At 35.0% G+C, this 22,557-nt stretch overlaps 3 protein-coding genes and 1 long non-coding RNA gene across 5 annotated transcripts in view; 2 read left to right on the top strand and 2 right to left on the bottom strand.

Moving 5' to 3' along the window:
• Window positions 1–22,557, bottom strand: part of LOC149043930 (ephrin type-A receptor 2-like) — a 108,486-nt gene that overhangs the window by 31,444 nt on the left and 54,485 nt on the right. The window lies entirely within an intron of this gene.
• Window positions 378–21,222, top strand: LOC113678023 (tyrosine kinase receptor Cad96Ca). 2 transcript variants are annotated; one of them, XM_089208994.1, is made up of 20 exons: window positions 378–449; window positions 703–1,086; window positions 9,129–9,398; window positions 10,825–11,058; window positions 11,806–11,909; window positions 12,535–12,593; window positions 12,733–12,929; window positions 13,818–13,829; window positions 14,370–14,477; window positions 14,876–14,894; window positions 15,504–15,546; window positions 15,843–16,122; window positions 16,874–16,984; window positions 18,160–18,350; window positions 18,517–18,639; window positions 18,849–18,919; window positions 19,251–19,291; window positions 19,502–19,598; window positions 19,886–19,985; window positions 20,516–21,222. In XM_089208994.1, exons 1-20 carry the CDS (start codon window positions 392–394, stop codon window positions 20,579–20,581), a joined length of 2,568 nt encoding a protein of 855 aa, XP_089065120.1. In that variant the 5' UTR covers window positions 378–391; the 3' UTR covers window positions 20,582–21,222. The 2 variants fall into 2 exon arrangements, with proteins under 2 accessions (XP_089065120.1, XP_089065121.1); XM_089208995.1 differs by lacking the exons at window positions 378–449; window positions 703–1,086; window positions 9,129–9,398; ... (3 more) ...; window positions 12,733–12,929; window positions 13,818–13,829 and adding an exon at window positions 14,567–14,618 and having other exon boundaries at window positions 14,352–14,477.
• On the bottom strand, window positions 2,919–3,927 carry LOC149043934 (uncharacterized). Its single transcript, XM_089209956.1, has 3 exons — window positions 3,904–3,927; window positions 3,659–3,827; window positions 2,919–3,172 (listed from the first exon to the last, which is right to left on the bottom strand). The coding sequence occupies exons 1-3, from the start codon at window positions 3,925–3,927 to the stop codon at window positions 3,057–3,059; spliced, it is 309 nt and encodes a 102-aa protein (XP_089066082.1). The 3' UTR covers window positions 2,919–3,056.
• Window positions 3,941–5,771, top strand: LOC149043933 (uncharacterized). The gene is made up of 2 exons (XR_016187562.1): window positions 3,941–4,072; window positions 5,606–5,771. It is a non-coding gene; the product is annotated as an uncharacterized LOC149043933 (long non-coding RNA).

Raw genomic sequence — 22,557 nt, 5'->3', positions numbered from 1 at the left:
AGTGTGGGGGATTTTTGATTTTCATAATTTTTCATAACCACAATGGCTTCAGATGTAACACAACAAACATTTTGATGAGCAAACTTGACAGAAAAACCAGAGAGCAAACGACGTAATATACAAAATTCCCTACACAGATTTGAAAACATACCCCTCTTGTTTGAAATTGTATGAAATTTCATTAGAGCAGTAGGATTTTATACCGGATTTATTTGTGTGAGGAGACATCCTCTGAAGTCACTAACTAGCTTTCCAAAGGTAATTACTCCTTGTGCTTGCTAAGAGGGTAAACTAAGATTTTTCTGATAAAATTGTACTTAAAAGTTCAGTAAACCTTGCCTCACGTCCAACAGTATTTGGTTTCTCACATCTAAATAAGGAGTTATGTAAAATGATTTGTCACATGAAACATATCTTTGTGTGGATTTTTCTCATACCCCAACCAACAGGTAATGTATTTATCTGGGGTTTTGTTCTAATATTTTCAGTGTTTATTTTCTTCTTTCATTTCAGAACTCGATCGATTCAGCTTACCATGTACTTTATTAAGATGATTTTTATGTTGACACCAGCAGATTAAGGTGCCTTTCGAACTGTATACGGTGTTTAAATTCAAAATCATGGGAAAGCTGTACCTCGTTTATGAAGTCGTAAGCATGAATTGTTATAAATATAACTGCGATCTAAAATATTCTCCTTCAGATGGCGGAAGTGTGACATGGCATGAACCTACTCCCGCTTGGACAACATCAGATCCAGCTGAATTACTTCCTCCTGGCATTATACAGGTTTATGACGGATCTTCTGTCACGCTGAACTGGAACTACAGTCTGACGCTAGGTCTAGTTTTTGGTGCCATAAAATTCAACAGTGATGGTATAGTCATTATTCAAGGGGATGGTTCAGCTGGTCCTCTTACAGCTCAATTTCAGAAACGGCTCAATGTAAGCTCAACTTCAGGAAGAGCTTCTCTGTTTATCTCTCCTGTGACTGTTGCTGACGATAAGTCTTTGGGAGAATTTAGGTGTGAGTTAACTGACTCCACTGCTACTACTTGGAAACGAGCAATTCAAGTGCAAGTCATAGGTAAGTTTAAAACTGTTGATGACTATAAGAAAGGTGTACCTAAAGTTCAGTAAACTGTTATCCAATTCTTCCCTCTGGGCCTAGTTTACATTCAGGTAGAACTTGCAAGATAGTATTAATTTTCTTAGGGGTGGAAAACTTCTACATCCCGTATAATATATCTATTTAGTTTAGTGAACTGATGATGTTTAAATGTGAGCAACCAAATTCTGTTGAACGTAAGATAAGGTTTTACCGAACTTTTAAGTACAATGTAATTACATGTACACATGTACGTGTCTTACAGCACATGAGGTTCCAAGTGAATCAAAGACCCAAAATGCATAAAAACAGGCTCAAAATCCGAGTGCACCTTGAGATGAGTGAAAAAATTAATTGCTGAATTAGAGGTTAAAGATAACCCAAACATCCTTCACGTTCTGTTTACCTCAGTAATCAAATGCCAAAGTGTGATCACAAAATCTCACATGTGATCGTGGTTTGCGATCAACCCTTTACATCTGCGGGAAGGAGCAATTTGATGGATTTCAACAGTGTAAAGGATAGTTATACCAAGTAATGGTTGTGACTTGGACTTCTTTTAGAGATGGTATTACCACAAAGCAACAATGAACAAGACTATTTTCATCAGATTTTCCAACCCCTAACATAGTGCTGTCTGTTAGTACTACATTTGGTTCCATTCAAGTATGATTTGATTTGGTAAAACTCACATGGATAACATTGTGAAAAAATAGTCAACCTAAAGAGAAATCAAGAAATTAATTTTTAAAGGGTTCAAGGTAAATTCAAATCCAAAGAGGTGTTGATTACTATATGCTGGGTAACATGCATGTTTAATTGCAGACAAAAGTCTTTTTACACACAATATGTTTAACGTTTATCAGAAGATCTTAATTTACCCTCTTGGCAAGCACTGAGGGTGCAATTATCTTTGGAAAGCTAGTTTAATGACTTAGGAGGATGTATCCTCAAGCAAATAAATCAGATATAAGATCCTACTACTCATATAAAATTTCACACAATTTCAAACAGGAGGGGTATATTTTCAAATCTGTAAAGTGAATTTTGGATATTACTGTAATTTGCTCTCTTGTTTTCTGTCAAGTTTGCTCATTAAATTTTTTCTGCTATGTGTTACATCTGAGGCTGTTGAGGTAGATAGATTATGAAAATTAAAAATCTATCACATAGATAATTCTGGTTGGTATTGTGAGAGTCTTCAGGTCTAATTTCAAGACTGTCAAGTTTTTAAAATATCCCAATTATGTTTAAAGAAGACCTACTTGCTTAAAAACTATCATTTTAATGTTGCCTGATGTTACAAAATGGTCACCAATTTCAGGCAATACTTTTTTCGGAGGGGGGGAGGTGGGACTTAGAAGTAACTTATTAGAGATGAATCACAAGATTTCTCCTTATTATGTTGATTAGAGGATTGTCATCCACCTACTTTTTGCCTTTATTGTACAGTATAGCTAAAAAAAAAATTCCTAGGAATTTCTGGGAATTTTCAGGAATTTTAAGGAATGTTTAAGAATTACTGGGAATTTTAAGTAAAAATTTGAGGCTAATGATATAAAATAAATGCTTTAAATTAAAAAAACCCAGCTAAAATTCAAGTATTCAATGAAATTTATTTACAAGCTTAATTAAGGCTTACATGTAAAATATTTTTGATTAATTATTAACATCCACATGTGGTAATATTAGGATGGAATTTTATTTATTTTTCTTTTCTTGAAAACTTCATACAGATTAATCCTCAATTACAACTATTCATATAAAATAGTCCTAATCAATCATTAAATCTGGTTTGACACAAATTGGAATGAAATCTGTTGATTCTTAAATTATATTTGAAAACCAAGCACTCTTGGGAGTGAAGGGGTTAATTACAGATAAATAAAATTGATTTTTTTAATTAAAATCTTATTGTAACTGTAACAATAAATTAGAATGAAGTTATCCTAAACTGCAAACTTAGCTGCTGTTTGTATTTTTCTCCCTGGGCTCACAAGGAGTTGGCCTTGAATAAGGTTGTCTACAAGAAGCTTGACCATTTTGTATCTGGATTCCATGAAATCTGAATTTGAAAAAAAAATAATATATATAAATATATAAATTTAAAGCTTAGACCAGGCCTTCAAGATGACTATAAGGAAAAGGGCATTCGCTGGATTCTCAAATTGAGAAATCTCTGCTATACTGAGTGACTTTTATATTGGAGTTAGACATCTCTCCCATAGATTTTACTAAAAAAGGGCTGAATACATTATTTTGTTTTTACCGAGGGCTTCTTTATGTGATAAGGTTTGTTTAATAACAGTTCCTATTATGAATCTTAAATGTTCCCAAACGTGACTAAAGGAATCTTGAAACCTTACTGATAGGTCTATTTCATTGTAAAGCATATAAGCTTAAGAAACTGCGGCATGCAAGTGACCGATTCGATTCTCAGAATTATTCAAGTTTCAGTTGCGCCGAGCGTTATGTAAGCTTAATTCAACCCGCTACATCTATTCTTTAATAAGATTTTGATAACGTAACGAATATCGCAAATTTTACTTACCACAGACTTTCAAAATCTTAGCTTTACAGATGATCACTCGACCCTTGTTTGTACCAGTCAATATGTCAACTGTTGTCCCTTCTTTTAACTCCGCGGCGCCAACAACTTTCTTTTCTGTTACAACACTCACGCTGTTCTCGTTTTCCCATTGAACCACAATAAAAGCTATCTTTAGAAATGTTATATTAAGCAAAACAGTTGAGAAAAACGATCAACCGATGAAAAATATATTCAAAGATTAGCGCCAAATGGTCAGCATTAGATTCCATCCACCAAAACCACCTTGGTCGAGAGGGACTGAGATGGAATGATGGAAAAAAATTACGAAGCTACGACAACATGCCGACTTATCCCGATGACCCAAGTGTATTATTTGATTGGGAAATTGTGTCAAAACTTTTTACTAAAGAAATGGTAAGTATTAATTTATTGTTCGATTGTAGTATTATAAAACATTTTACGCAAATTTATGCAGATATTTCACGTATTTAAAAGGTGCTTAGATGTTACGTAGTTTTGGTGGATGTCATTAGGGAACATCCACCAAAACTTTGACCAAAACCATCAACAATATATTTTTTAAATTTTATCTATAGCCATTGTTAGATGTTCAGGGAGACAAAAGATTTATACCACTAATTAGCAGTTAGTGCTCTGGCTAATTATTTTTTATGGTGCACAATTGCTGACCGACCAAACGTTCATAATGATTATCATAACTCTTAACACATAGAATAAAGTGGTTTTGGTGGATGTTTCTCTCCATCCACCAAAACCACCACAGAAATTTCTGCTACTTCCTTACAGAAGACTGATGTGACCTGCTATTTGGAGTACATAACCACAATCTATTTCTTTGTATGTAGAGATATTTTGGAAAGTTCTTGAGTCAGCACCTTTTATTATTGAAACCATAATCATAACATGGTGCATAATATAGAATACAAAAGGTTCTGGTGTGGTAATCATGTAATCTTGAAACTGGAGAGTTTTTAACTGACTTAAACTGATTTAAACAAACATTTGCAACAAAATTCCAGGTCCAGAAATTTCTTCCAATATTTCCGCCAAAATCATAACCTTTAAGTACAACAAATCAGCACATTAGTAATTGTCATCAGGGGTCTGAAAATCCTATAAATCTTTCACATTTATTTCAAGTAACCTTTAATTTCACATGGATGAATAAGTATACACTCAACATGCAGAATGTCTTACAGTTTACAAACTATTTCCCTTTTTATGGATAGACAGTGAAAGGCCTTTGCCACATTGGTGAATCAAACCATTGTATACCATGCATTTTGTGATAATTGTTTGTTTTTGCTCACAATACCCAGAAAAATGGAGGGGATAAATTTAAATAGCAAATTCTATGGTTAAAATTAAATAACATTGGAAGATCAAATTAACTTTGTACTGTTTAAAATTCAGTTTTGGTTTCTTGCTTATTCCAGCCTCTTGATATTCAAAAGCATTCCTTGTCATTTTTGTGTTCTTCTGTGTACATAACTTGAAAAATAAACACAGAGAAAGGAAACCACAAAGGATTAAACTTGAAGCTAAAGCAAAGTTTAAGTTGAGCCATAGCTGATCCAAATACTGAGCACTTTGTATTGTAACCCATTTAGCAGTAAAGTTTATCTATATGTCTGCCAGCTTGTCACAAGTCTTACCCCTCTCCTTCAAAAGTCTCTATAAATAAATTTTTCTTTGTGGTCCCTAATTGATGATTAGTATATTACAGCTCCTCAATTTTCCTCTCTCAAGTCAAGGTTACTCTAAATTTAACAAAGTAATGGACTTGATAAAACTCAAACTATAACTCAGCTGGCTGCTACTTGCAACCTTAATTCCTAGATATCAGTATACAATAATCAATATGTTATAAATAAGAACCCTAATGCTTAATTTTGCAGTAATCACCTTCCTCCTTTTCATTTGCAGACCAGACTGGAACCTCTATAGGTGTGTTTGCTTGTTTTGAGTGGGGATGGAAGAAAAGGAGTCATGCCGCATATCTGATTTATTAAATCGCATTTGTTCTGTTTATACATGAGTAGAACTACCTTGTTCTCTGAAAAAAATAAAATTTCTTGCATTTTTATCTGTGCTTCGCAGTCAAACTTCCTTGTGTCTTGGACAAGAAATCTTATTTTCTTGAAAACAAAATCTTTGTTTCCAGCCTTCTGTAATAGGTAAATATAACAGTGTAAGATGAGTGACAGTGTATTTCTCAAGTTATTTTTTGGAATGTGACAAAACGGAAGTGTCATAGCGTGATAAGGAGCACACATATGATTGCTTGATAGAATGCAAAAAATGCAGAATTGCATATATTTTCTCCTTTGTCAGCAGCATATGTTAGTGAAAAGTTCTTACAATTGTTAACTTCTAAACCATCTTCAATTTAGCCAAGATTGAACTGTTATCACGTTTGTCATAAAAGTATTCTGAGATCAATGTCATATGACCCATTCATGTATTTGACCTTTCAAATTAGCAAGCCATAGTTGACAGAAACACAAAGGTTGAGGATAAAAAGAAATTATTATATACAGTACTTCTTCTGTATCTTTTCGTTTCCTTTTCTCTCCAGCTGTTCAATTTATGCCGTGCTGGCAATTGAACACTTTCCTTCCCAAAATTAGGGAAGGCACACCAGTAAAAAAACGAATTTTTGCTCCTTAAATATCTCATGCACTTCCCCCAGTATTTTGTGACTTCTGTCCGAGGAAGGAGGTGTAAGCATTAAATTAACCCGAATGATTCCACGATTGTGGTATCATCCAAGCCATGCCAGAGGACTTGAACTAGACAAACTAGTGAGAATGCACAATAGCGATAGCAAAGCTTTGTAAAGCTAAAGAGCTATATCAAATATATATAAATATATGTTCCCGAAACCTTTGACAGCTTTAAAGAAAGAAAACTTCGTCGTCAATCCTGTTTCAAATTCCGCAATAAGTTTAAGCGCCTCGTCAACAGAATTTACGTATCCTAAATTATCTGCATGTCTACCATCAATGGTTCGCGACTTAAAATTCTCGCTATGCGGTTTCTGTTTGTTCCTCAAGAATCATGGGATTTACAGCTTCGGATGTTCGGCTACATCACTCGCGGATTTCCGAGAATCTTCGGTTATGTTTTGCAAGTCATTAAATATTCCATCTCAGTCTCTCTCGACCGAGGTGGTTTTGGTGGATGGAATCTAATGCTGACCGCGCCAAATGGAGTCTTCTTTGTTTCCGATCACGGACATGATCACGTGGATCTTTTAGGACTTGTCATTGGCTAGCAAAGTGAATCCGCTGGCTTGCCGATTGCAGTGTTAAGAGAAGTGCACAACATTATTCTGACTTCTCCGAACGGTTTTCTGCCTCTAGACCTTGGACACGTTGGTGATATAGATAATGATGTGAGCTCACTCTATGTAGAAATAATCGACAAGAATCGATCGTACTACAAATGTACAATTTGTGGCCGAAAGTTCTCGAGGAAACAAAGACTCGAAACCCACTTGAGTTGTGTTCATGGCAAAGGTAAGAAATAACACAAGCCAATCACAATTTTGAATGCGATTACAGATCGTCTTTTACCCTCATATTTATAAAAGAAGGATACCACATTAGGAAGTATAGGAGATACATAGATAAACCCAGTGTACCAGTAGCTAAATCTACAAAGCTTGACCGTAGCAAGCGTTCAGCAACACGTTCCAACACCACCATCTAGATTCCTCAGTCAGTCGTTTCCACTGAACTTAAAGCAGTATTGACAACAGAGTAGAGTGCGTCTTACAAAGGAGAAACATTCGTACAAGAGACAAAAATAACTATATGCGATTACAGAGATGCGTTGGAACTCTGGTCCACAAATAGTTATGCACTGTCCGACGTATAAAACAATTTTGTTGGTAGCTGACAGACGGAGAAGAACAGCAAGTCAAACTTTAGAGCTGTTAATATTAAAGTGTGACTTGCACTTTTCGTTTGTATATAAAGAAGGACATGTATTTTGCACCAAAAATAAAAAGATGTAATATTTTTTGGGAGATCCAGTGATTGGGACATTTAATAAATTAAATTATGAAAGGAAACTTGGTTTATACTTCTAAATACTAACAAGTCTTGTTTTAAAATATTAATTTTTCAGATCAGGGTTTTAAATAATGTAAATTGAAGACATTATTCAAAAGATGTTTTTTCTTAAAGGGAACATTTACTTACCTCCGTCTTGTCTGCATGCCAAATGTTTGTAAAGTGTGTGGATGATCCACAAGTATTGGATCACTTGCAAAAATGTTTTGTAAGAATAAAAACAGCAAAACAAATTATAGCAATCAGCCATGAAAACAGAGAAAAAAAAAGCAACAACAATCATGAAAAAAGAAAGATTAATTAGGTGTTGAATTTGTTTGTCTAAGGCATGAAATTTCTACTAAAAATAATGTCAACAAAAAGTCTCTGACAATGTTTGAGGCAACTGAGCTTGACTGTTCCAAGGTTTTCTGACAAAGGCAACCAGTAATGTAGGTTAGGGAAGTAACTTATGTTCATAACTAACAAAGTTCTTTAAGTGTAGATAACAATGTAATTATTGTTACACATGTGGAAATTGTGTACCAAGGAACAGCTAATGAATATTTGATGATTTTGGCGCATCAGTGAACATGAGACATTTTGCATCACAATAAAAATATTTTGTGATTATGGAATCCAAGAGTCCTTTGAGGTTAGAGAGCAAATCTGTGATATGAGTACATTGGATTAATTGGCAATTTCCATTTAACATAATTGATCACTGCCTTATGAGAAAATCCATATTAATGTAGAGATTTACTAAAACTTCATTTGAATTATAAATTTCATGATCTTTAAGTCATAAACATATACATGTATGTGTATCTTTTGGTAAATTTTGTATAGCATACCTTTTATTGAGCCAAAGTTTTAAGCTTCTGAAATTACTCCTTTTCTTAAAACCTTCACATTCAAGGTATTGAGAATTTCTTAGAATTTATGTGGACCTCAGGGTATTTAAACTGCCTCAAATTCAATTCCCAGAAATTCCCAAGAATTCCACCCTTCTTAAATTATAGGTAGTTTGTATAGCTGAGAATTCCTAGGAATTCCAAGTCCTCACAAAACTGAAGTCTTCCTTTCCCAGAAATTCCCAGTAATTCCAAGCTTTTTAAATCAGAGCTTATTTGCATGGTTGGGAATTTTTGAGAATTCCCAGAAAACTGGGAATTCAGTTTGCAGGGGTTATTTGCATAATTGGGAATTTTTTAGAATTCCTAGGAATTCCCAGAAAACTGGGAATTCAGTTTGCAAGGGCTGTTTGCATGTGCAAGGTTTGCGAAGAAGATTTTAAAATCGTGTATTATCACTTTTAGTGTTTTCCTTATATGTCTACATGCCATTCAATTATCCTTGAAGTTTACATGTGATTGTTTGATTGCTCTTAGTTCCATTAAGTATCACTGGGATTAGAGGTAAAACAACAGTTCTTGAAGGGGACAATTTGCAGTTAATCTGTGAAGCATGGAGTCGAGAAGAACCAAAGATCACTTGGACCAAAGAGAAGACAGTGAACCAAGGAAATACTGTTGTGGTGCAAGAAGGAAAGGTGCTGACTATAACAAACATTAACAGGAATGATGCAGGAAATTATACCTGTACTGCAGACAATGGCTTTGGTAAACCAGAGAATCAAACAGTTTATGTGAATGTTACTTGTGAGTATGCATTGCAAAACATTGACTAATGTTAGACACAGATACAATTTTCTTATACTATCTTCTGTTCTAATGTGTGCTGTCATTTACTTGTATTGATTTTTGGCTAAGTACATCCATGCTGGGCTCCAAGCTCAATTTTTCAAAAAAATGCATTTTGGGAACCTTCAATAATTTTGGTTGCAGTCCCTTCCCCTCCCCTTAAAAAGAAACCTATATCCCTTGATGATTAAAGATTGTACATGTAATAATGGTCATGAGAGTGAAAATAGAGAAATATCTCTTCTTTGAAGTAAGCTGTAATAGTGATATTAAATCCTTTAATGTTGTGAACAATATCTTTAGTTACTAGATATTTAGTCATGATACTTCTTACTGTAAAATTGAAGGTTAGAAGGTTAGGTTGACTGGTACTGGAGGCTACTTAAGCTTTTTTGGAACTGGCCCTTCATCAAGAATTTTACTTTTCACAACTTCAATCTCATGTGGCATAACTAAATAGAATACATGATTTGTACCTGCTTGCTTTTGGCTGCAAAGCATCTTGAAAATGATGAAAACATATTTATGTTTTTGTTGCTCGGAAAATATAAATAGTTAGCTGTTGTATAGAGCTCTTTTCCAAGCTCCATCCATGGTAAGGAGCAAGTCATATTTCATTATCATATGGTTACATACGAAAGGAATGTACTTGTAAGAAGCGCTAACTAACAGTTAATTCATTGATAATTTTTCCAAGGATCAATAAATTTTTTCACATTTTTCCCTTCTTTTTTTTTATCTCTTGATTGCCAACTGGCAACTTTTGTTGAAATTTTAGTTGCCAAATATATTTTTCACTCACCATGGGGACCAAAATGGTTGCAGCTTGAAGCGTTGCCATGTTACATGGGAGATGTTCTCCCACCCCTGTTAGTGTAAACTCCTCTTAAAATTAAGATTAGATGTTGTGTTAGGAGACTCTAGTGCTCCACTATCTGTGTTAGCAAATATGTTCAGTTGATGCTGATGTGAAAATCTTTCACAGTCCAGTTCAACATATCTGGTAAGATTTGAAATATCACCTCAATGGCTTTCTGAGTGACAACCTGAAAAAGTTATCTGTTTAATTATTGGATACGATGAAACTTTGATGACCAGAAATTTATTTAACATGCATCTATGAATGGCAAGAGGATCACCCAGTTAATATCTAGGCAACTTGAAACCACAATACACCAACAAATTAGAAGAATGTTTTGCAAACCCCACATAAGTGAAATGAACTAAAAAAACGTTAGACTAGATAAAGAATATCCTCTTGTATATAAGTGTACTGATAGGGTTAAACCCCTTACAGTAGCTATGGAAGACAAGTCACTCAGATGTATCTTTGTGTAGATGCTGTTTTTTAATATTATTTTTTACTTTCCAATTTGATTTACAGATCCAGCAAAGATTGTTGATTTTCAACATGAGTATATGGTTGGTTTACAACAAAGTCTAACTCTTAACTGTGAAGCAGAAGGGAACCCTCCACCTACTTACACTTGGACTCCATGTGACCCAGAACAAGTTTGTGACAAGAATACTCTTCATATTTCACAAGTCCTTAATGATGCCAACTTTACTTTCAGAGTGGCCAATGTATATGGAGATGATTCAAAAACTGCCAGTGTTTGTAAGTCACATGTACATCGTAGTCATGCATCTAACAGCTGTATCTTCACACATGTACCAACATGACATATTGATTATAATTGGTTCTCGGAGTTGAACCAGGGGTTTAAGCCTGTCAGGTTGTAAAAGCCCATACAGTGCCTTAATGCTTTGTCTTGATGGATAACTCTCTGTTTTCCTTTTAATAATTACAAGCTATTGATTATTTTATGACATGTAAAATGCAAAGAAAGCATTGCAGTAATTAAGCTTCAAATGGCCTATATACAGAGTTGAGTATCAAAAGTAGGGAAAAAGCTATAGTCAGGGCTTCTGACAAGGTACAGGAAAAATTCTAATTGTATGGGATGTTGAAAGCAAAAAGTTAGTTTGATATGAGCTACTGACTTTTCCCCTACATTGTTTGGCTTCAATGTACAAACATTTTCAAAATTTTTGCTAGACTGTTTCTCTTGTTCATGCTTAGAGAAAAAGGACAACAACACAATTTGTCATTTCACAAGCAATCAACACAATCCACCAATGAGAAATGATGAGAAAGTGACCATCACCCAGGATCATATAAGCTATGGCAGAAACTTCAGTTGTTCTTGTTACAAGCTGCTTACTGAAAGCAACAGACTTCTCAATCATCTCTGAGGTTAAATAACCTTAGAATGGTCCTAAAATATTTACCAAATGGAATACCTGTATAAATAGAAAGATTGAGTAAATTTTTTGGAAATGATCATTTTCTCTTACTTTACAGACATTGGAGGAAATGTGATTAACATAACTATTGTTATCACCAGTGAAACATGTATAGATGGAAAATACAACCAATCCTTATTACTGGAGAAATTAAAAAAACCAGTAAGTTGATGCACACATAACTCAGATATTGCTGTCAAAGCTATTAACTAAACATAAACTAGTTTACATTGGAGGGATTTGTTTTCTTACATTATACTGTGTGCCTGTGTTGAGCTTCACTTGATCTGTTAAGTTTTTAATTATTGGAGTCACAGAGTGTTGGTTACTTCAGGGTCAGAGACTGATGAGCTGGTTGTAATATTATTAATAATTAAAAGGAAATCTGGCTGGTGGAGAATGTGTGGAGAATATTTCATTTAATTCTACAGTGTTTCTTGAATTCCTAGATTGCACGCAGTCTGTCAGAGTTAATTCTGTCAAGTCTTGAACTTGAAAAGCTTAAATCTTCCTATCAGTCAGTGTTTGCTCATGGTCTGTATTTAGGGCAATAAGAGGCCTGGTGTTTTCTTTCCAAATTAAAATAGGAGGTAATTGACAAGAAGAAGAACAATTATTCATTGAATTAGCACTTTTAAGAAACAACTGATTAAGATTCGGAGACTGATTTTCAGCAAAACAGCCATGTTCAATTTAGTACATAACATTTGGTGTTATCCTCATTTGTTTATGTGTAATACATGTACACTAAAATTTTAAGACAAATGATAGAAATGCTTACTTGCAGCTTGAGGAGGCTTTTGCTGATAAACCTGGCTATGAAGGAGTGCAGTTGATAGGTGTGAGGTATGTGAATTAATGAGATTTAGATAATTGCCAGTTGCTCTCACTTCCAAATATATGAATTTAGAAATTTTACTTTGTGGTCTTATGTTATCTGTTTTTGATTTCATGCCACTCTAACTCGGTTAATGTCTGTCCCAAGGTGTGGAAGTATCATTGTTGACCTTGCACTGAAGTTCAACTCCTCTGCAAAGGAACGAGATGTTATCATAACACTCAATGACACTGTGAAAGATGGAAAGCTGGGAGAGTTAAGTGTTGCAGCCATAAAAGGGAAAACACCTGATGTGGAACCAACAGGTGAAGGTGCCACATCACCACTTGACAGGTCCCACGGGGGTAAGTCCTCGTAACACTTCATACAAAAGTTTTGCAAGTTGATAAATGAATGTCCTTGCCCTGTACTTGGTTGTAAGCATATTTTTTGCCTTGTGGAAAAATTTTAAAGTTACTGTATTTAACTCAAAATTGATACTGTGGCAGGTTTATACAGAGATCTGAAAGCTTGGTTTATAATGGTAATGATAACAACCACAACCACAACCAGCCCCAATTTGAGCACTAATAGGACAGTGTATAAATCGTGTGTGCGCCCTGTTGTTGTACATTTCTTCAAATTAACTGTTGATTTCTATGTAAACATGTAACAAATGGTTAGTATGTTTCTGAATATCTTGTGCTCTTTATCTGCTTAAATTCACTTTTGTTGAGAGGTTTAAGAACATAGTTCATTTACATCTTTTTTTGTGGGATGGTTAATGGGAAAAAATAATGTTTGGCCTACATGAGTCTAAAAAAGTGGCAGCCATGCTTGTTTTCCTCAGATTAATTGAGTGTATGTTTTGTAGAGTCTTTAGAGCTTCCAAGTGAGACAAAAACAGATGAAACATTCTTTAATGACAAATGCCAGACTTTGTACATACTTTAAGCAAAGAGTAATTTAATCTGATTTTGTACTCTAGACATCTATGACTTTTAGTTTCCTGAAAATAATAATAATTATAATAACAAAAAAACGGTTACTGTCCAACTGAATTGAACTTTAATTTTAAGTCCAAAGACATAATTTTGATTGTGTTACATACCTTAATACTAATATATCTTTATGGTTCAGGGAACAACTTTGTAGGTTTACTTTTAATTAGCTTTAAATATTGGTAATGGTGACAGATTATAATCATGGTTTTCTTTTTTTCTGTTTCATTTTGCTTATACAACCAACCCTAGCCATGGAAAAAGGTGAGATCTGATTATGTTTGACTTTATGTACAAGCTTGTGGATTGGTTGGCTCTATTTTATTTTTTCCATGAATAACCAATTGGAAGTCGTAGTTTAAAAGCTTGTAAATATAGGATAATATTTTTTATATTATTCAGTATTTCTTTTAACCTTCCATGGGCAGAAATTGTATCCCCAATTTTTTTCTGAGTGAGTACATAATTACGCATTGCAGCCTGTTGAGTTTCATGTATGTAATTGTTGTGTATGACGTTTTTCAGCCTCATGTTCATGTTTCATGGCAGTTGACATTTTTTGTGTAGAAATAAACCTCTGTAGAGTTTCTCCTCATGCCTTAAAGTTTATTCCGATGCTTAAAGTTTATTCCGATGCTACTGTAATGAATTGTAAAACACAAAATTGTAGGAAGAAGATAACTTGAGTTCTGACTGAATTCTAAATGTTTCCAGACCATAACAGGAGTACAGAGGCAGATTCTTTATGATAAGATCATTGGAAAAAAATTATCTGAAGCTTATCACACATTGTACGTGCCATAGGTATTGTTGTTGGTGCAGTGTTTGGATCAGTTGCTGCACTGGCTGTTGCTGGAATATTAGTTTGGTGGACTTGCAGGAAAAAGAGGCGCAACAGGAAAAGCAATGAAGGTAAGTGTTGCATACATGTTATTCTCTCAAACAAACACTAGTTTTGGCATCCTAGAAAATATATCTTTTATATTTTTCCTTTTTTCTAGGACTAAGTATAATCTTCAGTTCACTTTCCACTGCATTATGATCTTTGCTTAAGTGAGTTTTGTATTTTTAACTTTAAACAGTGTATTGTAAACTAATAATTTGTTTTTTGTTGTCTATTTTGTGGTTAGCTAGTTATAGTTAGAGGACCTTGCATGACTTTGTACACTTTCACTATATTTGATGTACATCAAACAGACTTTACTTTGCTTGTGAGAGAGAAATTTTGCTTGATGTCAATTATTTATTGTTTGTTTTTTTCGGTTTCCTTTAATTCTTCTGCTTTGTTTTGTCTTTTATTTTCACTATAGAGGTGGGGATGAGCAGAAGGTGAGATTTTTATATTGAAATGCATTGTCTATTAGCGTTGTTCCTTTATGGCTTGATCATTTGAACAATTTTAACACCCACACTATTGACAAGCATGACACATACACTGTCCCATTGGAGCCTAAATTGGGGCTTGTGGTAACTAATTGAGAATTTTATACTTTTGATTATTATTATTATTATTATTATTATTATTATTATCATTATTATCATTATTATCATTATTATCATTATTATCATTATTATCATTAGTATCATTATTATTATTATTATTATTATTATTATTATTATTATCATTCTTGTTATCTTTGTCATTACCGTTATTATAATTATCATTGCTCCAAAAGTATTCGGTTATAATGATTGGTGATTGATAAGGTAGTCTTAAAGGTTGACAAATTTGTCGAGCCTTAATTGGAAAATAAATTTTAGTTACTCTGCCCATAATACTGTTATCATTCACCATAATGTATTTAGAAGGTTCATAAGGATAGAGTCTGTTTTTCTTCGGTCGCAGGAAACCACTCTTAGCGCATGTAATTTTTCTCCACTGCTCGTAACTGGAAGAAATAAAACTTTTAATGCTTTGTGATATATTTGCTGTTTCAGATCATTTGGAAATTCAAGTAATGAAACAGGAGGAAGTACTAATGTAGGTTATGTGATGGAATCTTATATCTTCATATATAGATACATTTTCCTGTATTCCTAGGTGCGATTTGTTTTTACGTTGCTGTCTTTACTGAGAGTCTTCCCGCTGCAGTTTACAGTTCATACCCGAACCCAGAAAGTTATGATCGATACAGATTTTAAGTCTATTATTCATTGATATTTTCAAATAATAGTGGTTTATTTTCATAAGACAGCTGATTTGAAGATTTTATAAATTTCTGAGCAAGTTGGGTAGTTTATTATCTTTTGTTGATTGAAAACAACTTTTCCTTTAAGATTGCAGTCAAATTGCCTAAACTTTCTCAAAGCCATTACATGGCACTGGATGACAGAACTCATTCACGAGTGATAGCAGATGCCAGTCCACTCAGCACTGAACAAATCAGCGAGTACACTTCTCTTAATCCATACACACGCTCCTGGGAGATTCCTAGAGAACATGTGACGATAAAGCAGATCGTTGGTAAAGGTGCTTTTGGTCAGGTTGCCAAGGCAACAGCCGTTAATCTACAAGGAAGATCCGAGAAGACACTCGTAGCAGTCAAAATGTTGAAAGGTACCAAGAAATAAAGTCATGTTTTACTTGATCTTTGAACTGACTTAGAAGTCTGTCCAAATTGTTCCGTTTATTTTGATTTTGAACGATGTGCTTCTGCATAATTTCCGAACTCCTGTTTAGAGTAATCACAATCTATATGATTAGTCCACAGTTATGTCCATAGCTTGAAGCTTGTTCTAGTTGATGTAGCGATGGAATTTTAGGATGTAATTTAAACATTCCCTTTTAAATGATGGTTACATATTGGAGCCTAGGCGCTTTACGTTGACAAAGAAAAGCACCTTGAATATGATGTATGGTAGAGTCGCATGATATCTATTTATGTGTCTGTCTGTCTGTCTTTCCGTCTGTCTATCTGTATGTCTATCTGTCTAGCAATCTATCAATCTATACATCTATCTAGCTATCTGTCTATCTCTCTATCATTCCATCTATCGATCTTTCTTTATTTCAATCTATCTATTTATTTATCTATCTTTCTATCTATCAATCTCTCCATATGTCTGTCTATCGAACTATCTATCTATCTATCTATCTGTCTATCTATCTGTCTATCTTTCTATCTATCAATCTCTCCATATGTCTGTCTATCGAACTATCTATCTATCTGTCTGTCTTTCTATCTAGCAATCTCTATGTATGTAATGTAATGATTAATTCATCTGTGTACGTTTACTAAGATAATTCGTTAGATAATGGTATTATTGAAATGTTATTCGACTATGATTGACCAGAAATCCTCTTGCAGAAAAAGCATCTGAATCAGAGAGAAAGGACTTGCTGTCTGAACTTGAATTGATGAAACAACTTAAACCTCATCGTTACGTTGTCAAACTTTTGGGATGCGTTACCAAGTCTGGTAAATACTGAAAAGTTTATTATCAGCTATGGTTACCGAAAAAAAAATTAGTTTCATTTTTCTCGTTATGTTGGTGTTTGAGCTTAAGATATCTTTCCTCTTAATTTATATGGTATACCGTAATGATTCGATTTGGCGTCTGGCCGCTTATTTACTCTTGGTAGGCAACAGGAGGGTGCTTTTTTGAAACAGGGCGAAGAACCAAGCAAACGACTGGTATCTTTGGGTAAAAGTAGACGACGAGTACTCCATCTTTTTTCGGCGAAGTAAAAAAAAAATTAGTGGAAACAAAATCGACACAAGAAGTGATGGGTACGAAAAGTAGATACCCTATTTTTCGTGTGCCTCACACCCAGAGGTCCGCGTGGCCCTCTATGTTTAGGTTAAAGTAACTGTCTTGAAATCAATTCATAGTATGTCACTCGTTGGGTACCTTATTTACTCGATTGATCACCGCGGCGTTTATTACGTTTTTATTGTTTTTGAGGAGGTCTTTGTTGGTACAGTCCATTTAATTCACCCCATCATTTCATTACCCATTATTTCCATCTCTGTTAACTTCTGGGAAAATCGGCTGACTGACGCTTAAAGCTTGGGCATATTCTATTCTTGCGTGCACGTGTGAGGTCTCGATAGAGTTAATTTGACAGCAAAGAAGTAGTCACAGTTGTATACTGTCCGCTAAGCAGCAGCATATGTATAATCAATAAGTGAGATCTACGATCAGCAAAATTTACTGGTGGACCAAAAATGGGCCGACACCAAAACTGCGTGCTTAAGGTTTGCGCACATGTTGCGGATTTGAGCCGGTCAGATGCGAGTACTCTATGAGGGCGGGAACCTTTCCGGTAGTAGACCTTGAAGATAAACATGACCCGCTTTAAATAAAAGTTTGATACGATGTCAGTTCAGTGGCATCGACATTTTACTCCTTCACAATTAATTTTCCGAGTTTAGAAACTTATGGCTACTTTGCTTCTAAAATAGACTTACCAGAATTGTGAATATTACCGAGTTATATGATAGTTGATATTTTATTTTCTTATAAACGTTGAATAATTGTCGTACTCTTCCAAGTGGCTGTGGCGTTTATTGTAGAATGACGTTTATTGTTAATTTTGCTTCCATCTGCGGCATATAATCAAGTATTCGCGGAAATCTGTTTGTCTCCCTAGAGCCAATGTTTGTGCTGATCGAATATGTTCCTTTGGGGGATCTGCTGGGTTACCTGAGAAAGAGCCGTGGATTGAATGATACTTACTACAAAGACCCGGATATCAAACCACAAACAAATCTGACCTCACAACAGCTGATTAAATTTGCTTGGCAAATTGCTGATGGAATGTCTTATTTGTCATCGATACCAGTGAGTGAATGACATTCTTATAGAATAAGGCCTCATTTGTTACTCAATATTCTTCACCTTTCATTGAATCGTGGACTCGCTTCCTAGGATGTCATCTGAGTCACCCCTAAGTCTCTCGTTTCGTTAAATGGTGTTTTCCGAAAGAAATGTTTTCTCTTTGTGTAAGGTTATTCATAGAGATCTTGCAGCTCGTAATGTGTTGGTTGGAGAGGACGTAACATGCAAAGTGACGGACTTTGGAATGGCCAGAGATGTGCAGGAGGACAATATTTATGAAAGAAAAACCAGGGTATGAATGATTTTAAGAAAACATATAATGTTCTCCCAAGTCTTTGATTGTGTGTCTTAAGATGCCTCACTGGAGTGACTGCTCAAAGAAAAAATCTCAGTAAATCCTGTTCCGTTTTCCATAACTTTCGTTACAGCGTTGTGGCCATTGGGAGCATTAGTAATTTTTAAGGACTACGCTAACTCCTCGCATTTTTGCTTCTTATTCAGGGGCGTCTCCCTGTAAAATGGACTGCCATTGAGGCGTTGCTTTATGGAAAATATTCTACCAAGAGTGATGTGTGAGTACAAGGAAGACATGGACACTGCACTAAGCTCAATTAGAATGGTTTTTTATGAACTTTTTTCAGGTCTGCAAAAAGTTATTTGGTTACTTTTGTATTTTGGTCTTTTTATTTTGCTGGTGTGAGGTCATCTCAGAGAGGAGTGGTTATCCTCATTTTTCATGGTTAGTGACCAGGGATCAACACCTCTGACACGGCACATGTGTCCCTCCCCACCCTATTTCCCCTTCCCTTGAACACCAAAGATGTTTTAACATTTTACATTTTATTACATTTTTTTGCAAGAAAGAAATTTTATTTGCTTAAATTAATCTCGTTTCTTTTACAGGTGGAGCTACGGAGTTCTCCTCTATGAGATTTTCACGATTGGTAAGTTACTAGGCAGATTGCCAGTCCAGTCATTTTAGCCTCAGTAACTGGGGGGACACGAAGTCATGAAGTAAGCAAGGTTTACCAGTCTCTGTAGAATTGGCTTTTGGTCATACCATGTCGCTGGCCTTAGCTGAAAAAAAATTGTTAATGGAAATACATCTGTAGAGCTTTTCATTTTAAAGTACTAACATTACCTGCTCTATTCAGGTGGTTCACCGTATCCACGAATGGATGGAAGAAACATTGCAAACTTACTTCAAGAGGGATACAGAATGCCTAAACCACAACATGTGGATGATAAGTTGTATGATAATATCTTATTATTGTTTCTTGATGGCTTTTATCGTACATCAGTAGTATTTGTGCCGCTTTCTGTTCAAGTTTCATGTGCGCCTAAAGATAAAACCATCTTTACTTATTGAACCAGCCTTGCGAAGGGAAATAAAAGAAGAAGTACACTATCATCAGTTGATTTCTGTTGTATAAATCTTTTGTCCTCTATTATAACAAGATGGAATTATTAGACCAAAATAGTTTTTGATGGGTCGAACCGTTTCTAATTAAACCTTTTTTTTTTTGGCGTCCTTTTAGGTATGACTTTATGACAAAATGTTGGAAAGACGACCCTCACTTGAGACCATCTTTTGAGAAGTTGAGAAACAAACTCAAAGAAATGGAAAACCAGCACAAGGTAGAATGGTAGAGTTTACAAAGAGACTCTCTCTGTTCTTTTTTTCCTTTTCAAAGTTTGATTGTTAGAATCTACCACCGTCAAGTTAATTTGATAACGGCGGCACCATGAAGGCCTGCAAGCGTAGTTTATGGCTTCAATTTATTTCGCTTTCAGAGCAGTTTTCAATTGAGTTTCGAAAGTGGAAATCGAAAGTAAAAACTAAAACTAATCCCAGCTTGATCACGCGCGTTTTTCCGCGCTTCAAGGAGGATGCCAGATCTTACTTTAAGTTCTCATTGGTTAGTGTTGATGTTAAACTTTGTTCTGATTGATAGCTGTGAATACTTTGGGTTTGGTTTTTCAAAGGTTAGGTTTAGGGTTAGTTGGTTTTTCGATGATTATTCCAAGACTTCACTATCTAAAATTAATTGTAACAGCAATATACACTCTTTCTGGGAAAAAAATGAAGGAACCCTCGAAAGCTTAATTGAGTATAGTATAATTATACCCATTTTTCTTTTTTTTTCGTATGTCTATTTTTTTTACAGGGGCTGATAAACTTAAAAAATTACGATGATCGACTCTACGTTAATGTTGACGATCTTGCTGTGTGAGGAAGGGATGGAGTAATGGATATTGGAGCCCTACGACACCATCTTTTATTTTCCTTACATCTTTTACATTTAGCCATATTTTTGGCTGATTAAGCAACTTTTTAAAACAAGCTGTTTGACAGCAAAGATAGGAAAAGTGCGGCTTTCTTATATTCTCACATTTTTTTATACTTTTAGTCTTGGAAAAACAAACGATTTTGTAATAACAAGTTTAAAAGCTGCAACCTAAATTCCCCCCCCCCCCCCCTTAGCGTTATAGATTTTTTTTATATAAGTTTTTTACACAAACATGTATTTTATTTTAAAATGTCCAACAAATCCACACAATAGATATTTCAATGTTGCATCTGCTGTCCCTTTTGTTATATTTTGAAATTTAGCGGATGAATCTGTTGTCGTAAAAAAAATCCTTTATTGATTAAGGTGGTCCAGTAGGGAAAACAGTGATATTATTTTAACCAGCAGTTTAACCATGTTTAGATGGTGTTCATCAAGAAAAGTTAGTTTTTCGCCGTGTACTGATCGATTTCATCACAAAATCCTAACTTTTATGAAAATTTCTAAATGGTTGCAATGGGTTTATAACGGCCTAACCATCCTTTAAAAATAAAGAAAAACAATTTAAAAAATCAAAGGGCTCACTCAGTTTCCATCGATTTTAATTATCCCCCAACATGTTTACAGGGTACTGACATTCTGATTCCTTTGTTTCACTTAGAATTTTTGACAATGAGTCATAATAAGACGTTGTCCCTTTTAAACTGTGAATTATTTAAGTCTTACATTTCAATGAAACAGAATTAAAATTATCCGTGCAAAGTTCAAGCGATCATAGCATTCGATCGAGAAGTTGACAACTAAAGAATTTAATAACAATTGCAAGCAGACCAGCGATCTCACAAAATTTCAGTCATTCGCGCTTCACAAGAGAAACGAGAAAATATGTCGAAAGCCTAACTGCACTTTGTTAAAACGGCTTCAGAAGGGTTTGATCCACAGGCAAAACAGAAAGTAAATTATGACATCAGATCAGGAAGTCTCACGACACTGACCTATTTCCGCTTCTTGGGGCTTTCGATCTCTCAGGCTCCGCCTTGGGTATAAATGTAAACGACCACGGTTAGGCGGGGTACCTCACCTAGCTGGGGTCCCTCACCTATCTGAGGTCCCCCACTTACATGTAAACAGGCTCTCATGAATAAATATAAATAATTTTTGCGAAATTACTTTTGGCCAGAGGCTGTTAAAAGAAGAAAGAGTGACCTTGTAGCCCTTTCTCGTTAAAGGCCTCCGGTTCAGTTCTCGGTTTGAACTGTGTTTAGATGATTCTTATATCGACAGCAGCAGATTGCTGTGCCTTTTAGATTATTCAAAATTAGAGGAGAGCTGTTCTTGTTTTGACGAAATCGGAAAACGTGAATTGTTTCGATATAACTGCGAACTAAAATATTCTCCTTCAAGTGGCATGAAATTATAGGGGCTTAATAATAACTAGCGCATGCGCATTCAGAACTGGAAAAATAATGGCACTAACAGGCCATTGGCAGCCTTAATGCCGTCGAGTTTCATCCATTCAATCCTCGGTGTTGCCACTGCTAAAAGGTCTAAGATATGACTCACATCAAGGATTCAATTGAGTGTTGTGACTATGTTTTACCAATACCTTAATCGTACAATGTTTATCTTTCCATGTGTAGGTTAAGTTATAGGAGCACAAAAAGACGACGGAGAATTTAAGATGCCCGATTTGTGTGGAATAAAAGGAGTCAGAAGAACATATTTCAAGAGCAAACTATGCCGAGAAGGAGGCCTTTTCTTTGCAAATCTCCGCTAACTCTAGGATAAAGGGCTAAGTTTCTAAAGAAACTGTGGTGCTGCGTCGGTGGGAGAGTTTAGCAGATAATTTAGTGTTAACAACTGAGTTGAAAACGTAAATTAGCCACCGTAAAGGGTAAAAAAGCTGACGTTTCGAGCGT

The sequence above is a fragment of the Pocillopora damicornis genome, chromosome 6, assembly GCF_964200805.1.
Source record: "Pocillopora damicornis chromosome 6, jaPocDami1.2, whole genome shotgun sequence".
Lineage (NCBI taxonomy): Eukaryota > Metazoa > Cnidaria > Anthozoa > Scleractinia > Pocilloporidae > Pocillopora > Pocillopora damicornis.
The sequence above is the reverse complement of the archived record's forward strand: the minus strand, read 5'-3'. Positions and strand labels throughout refer to the sequence as shown.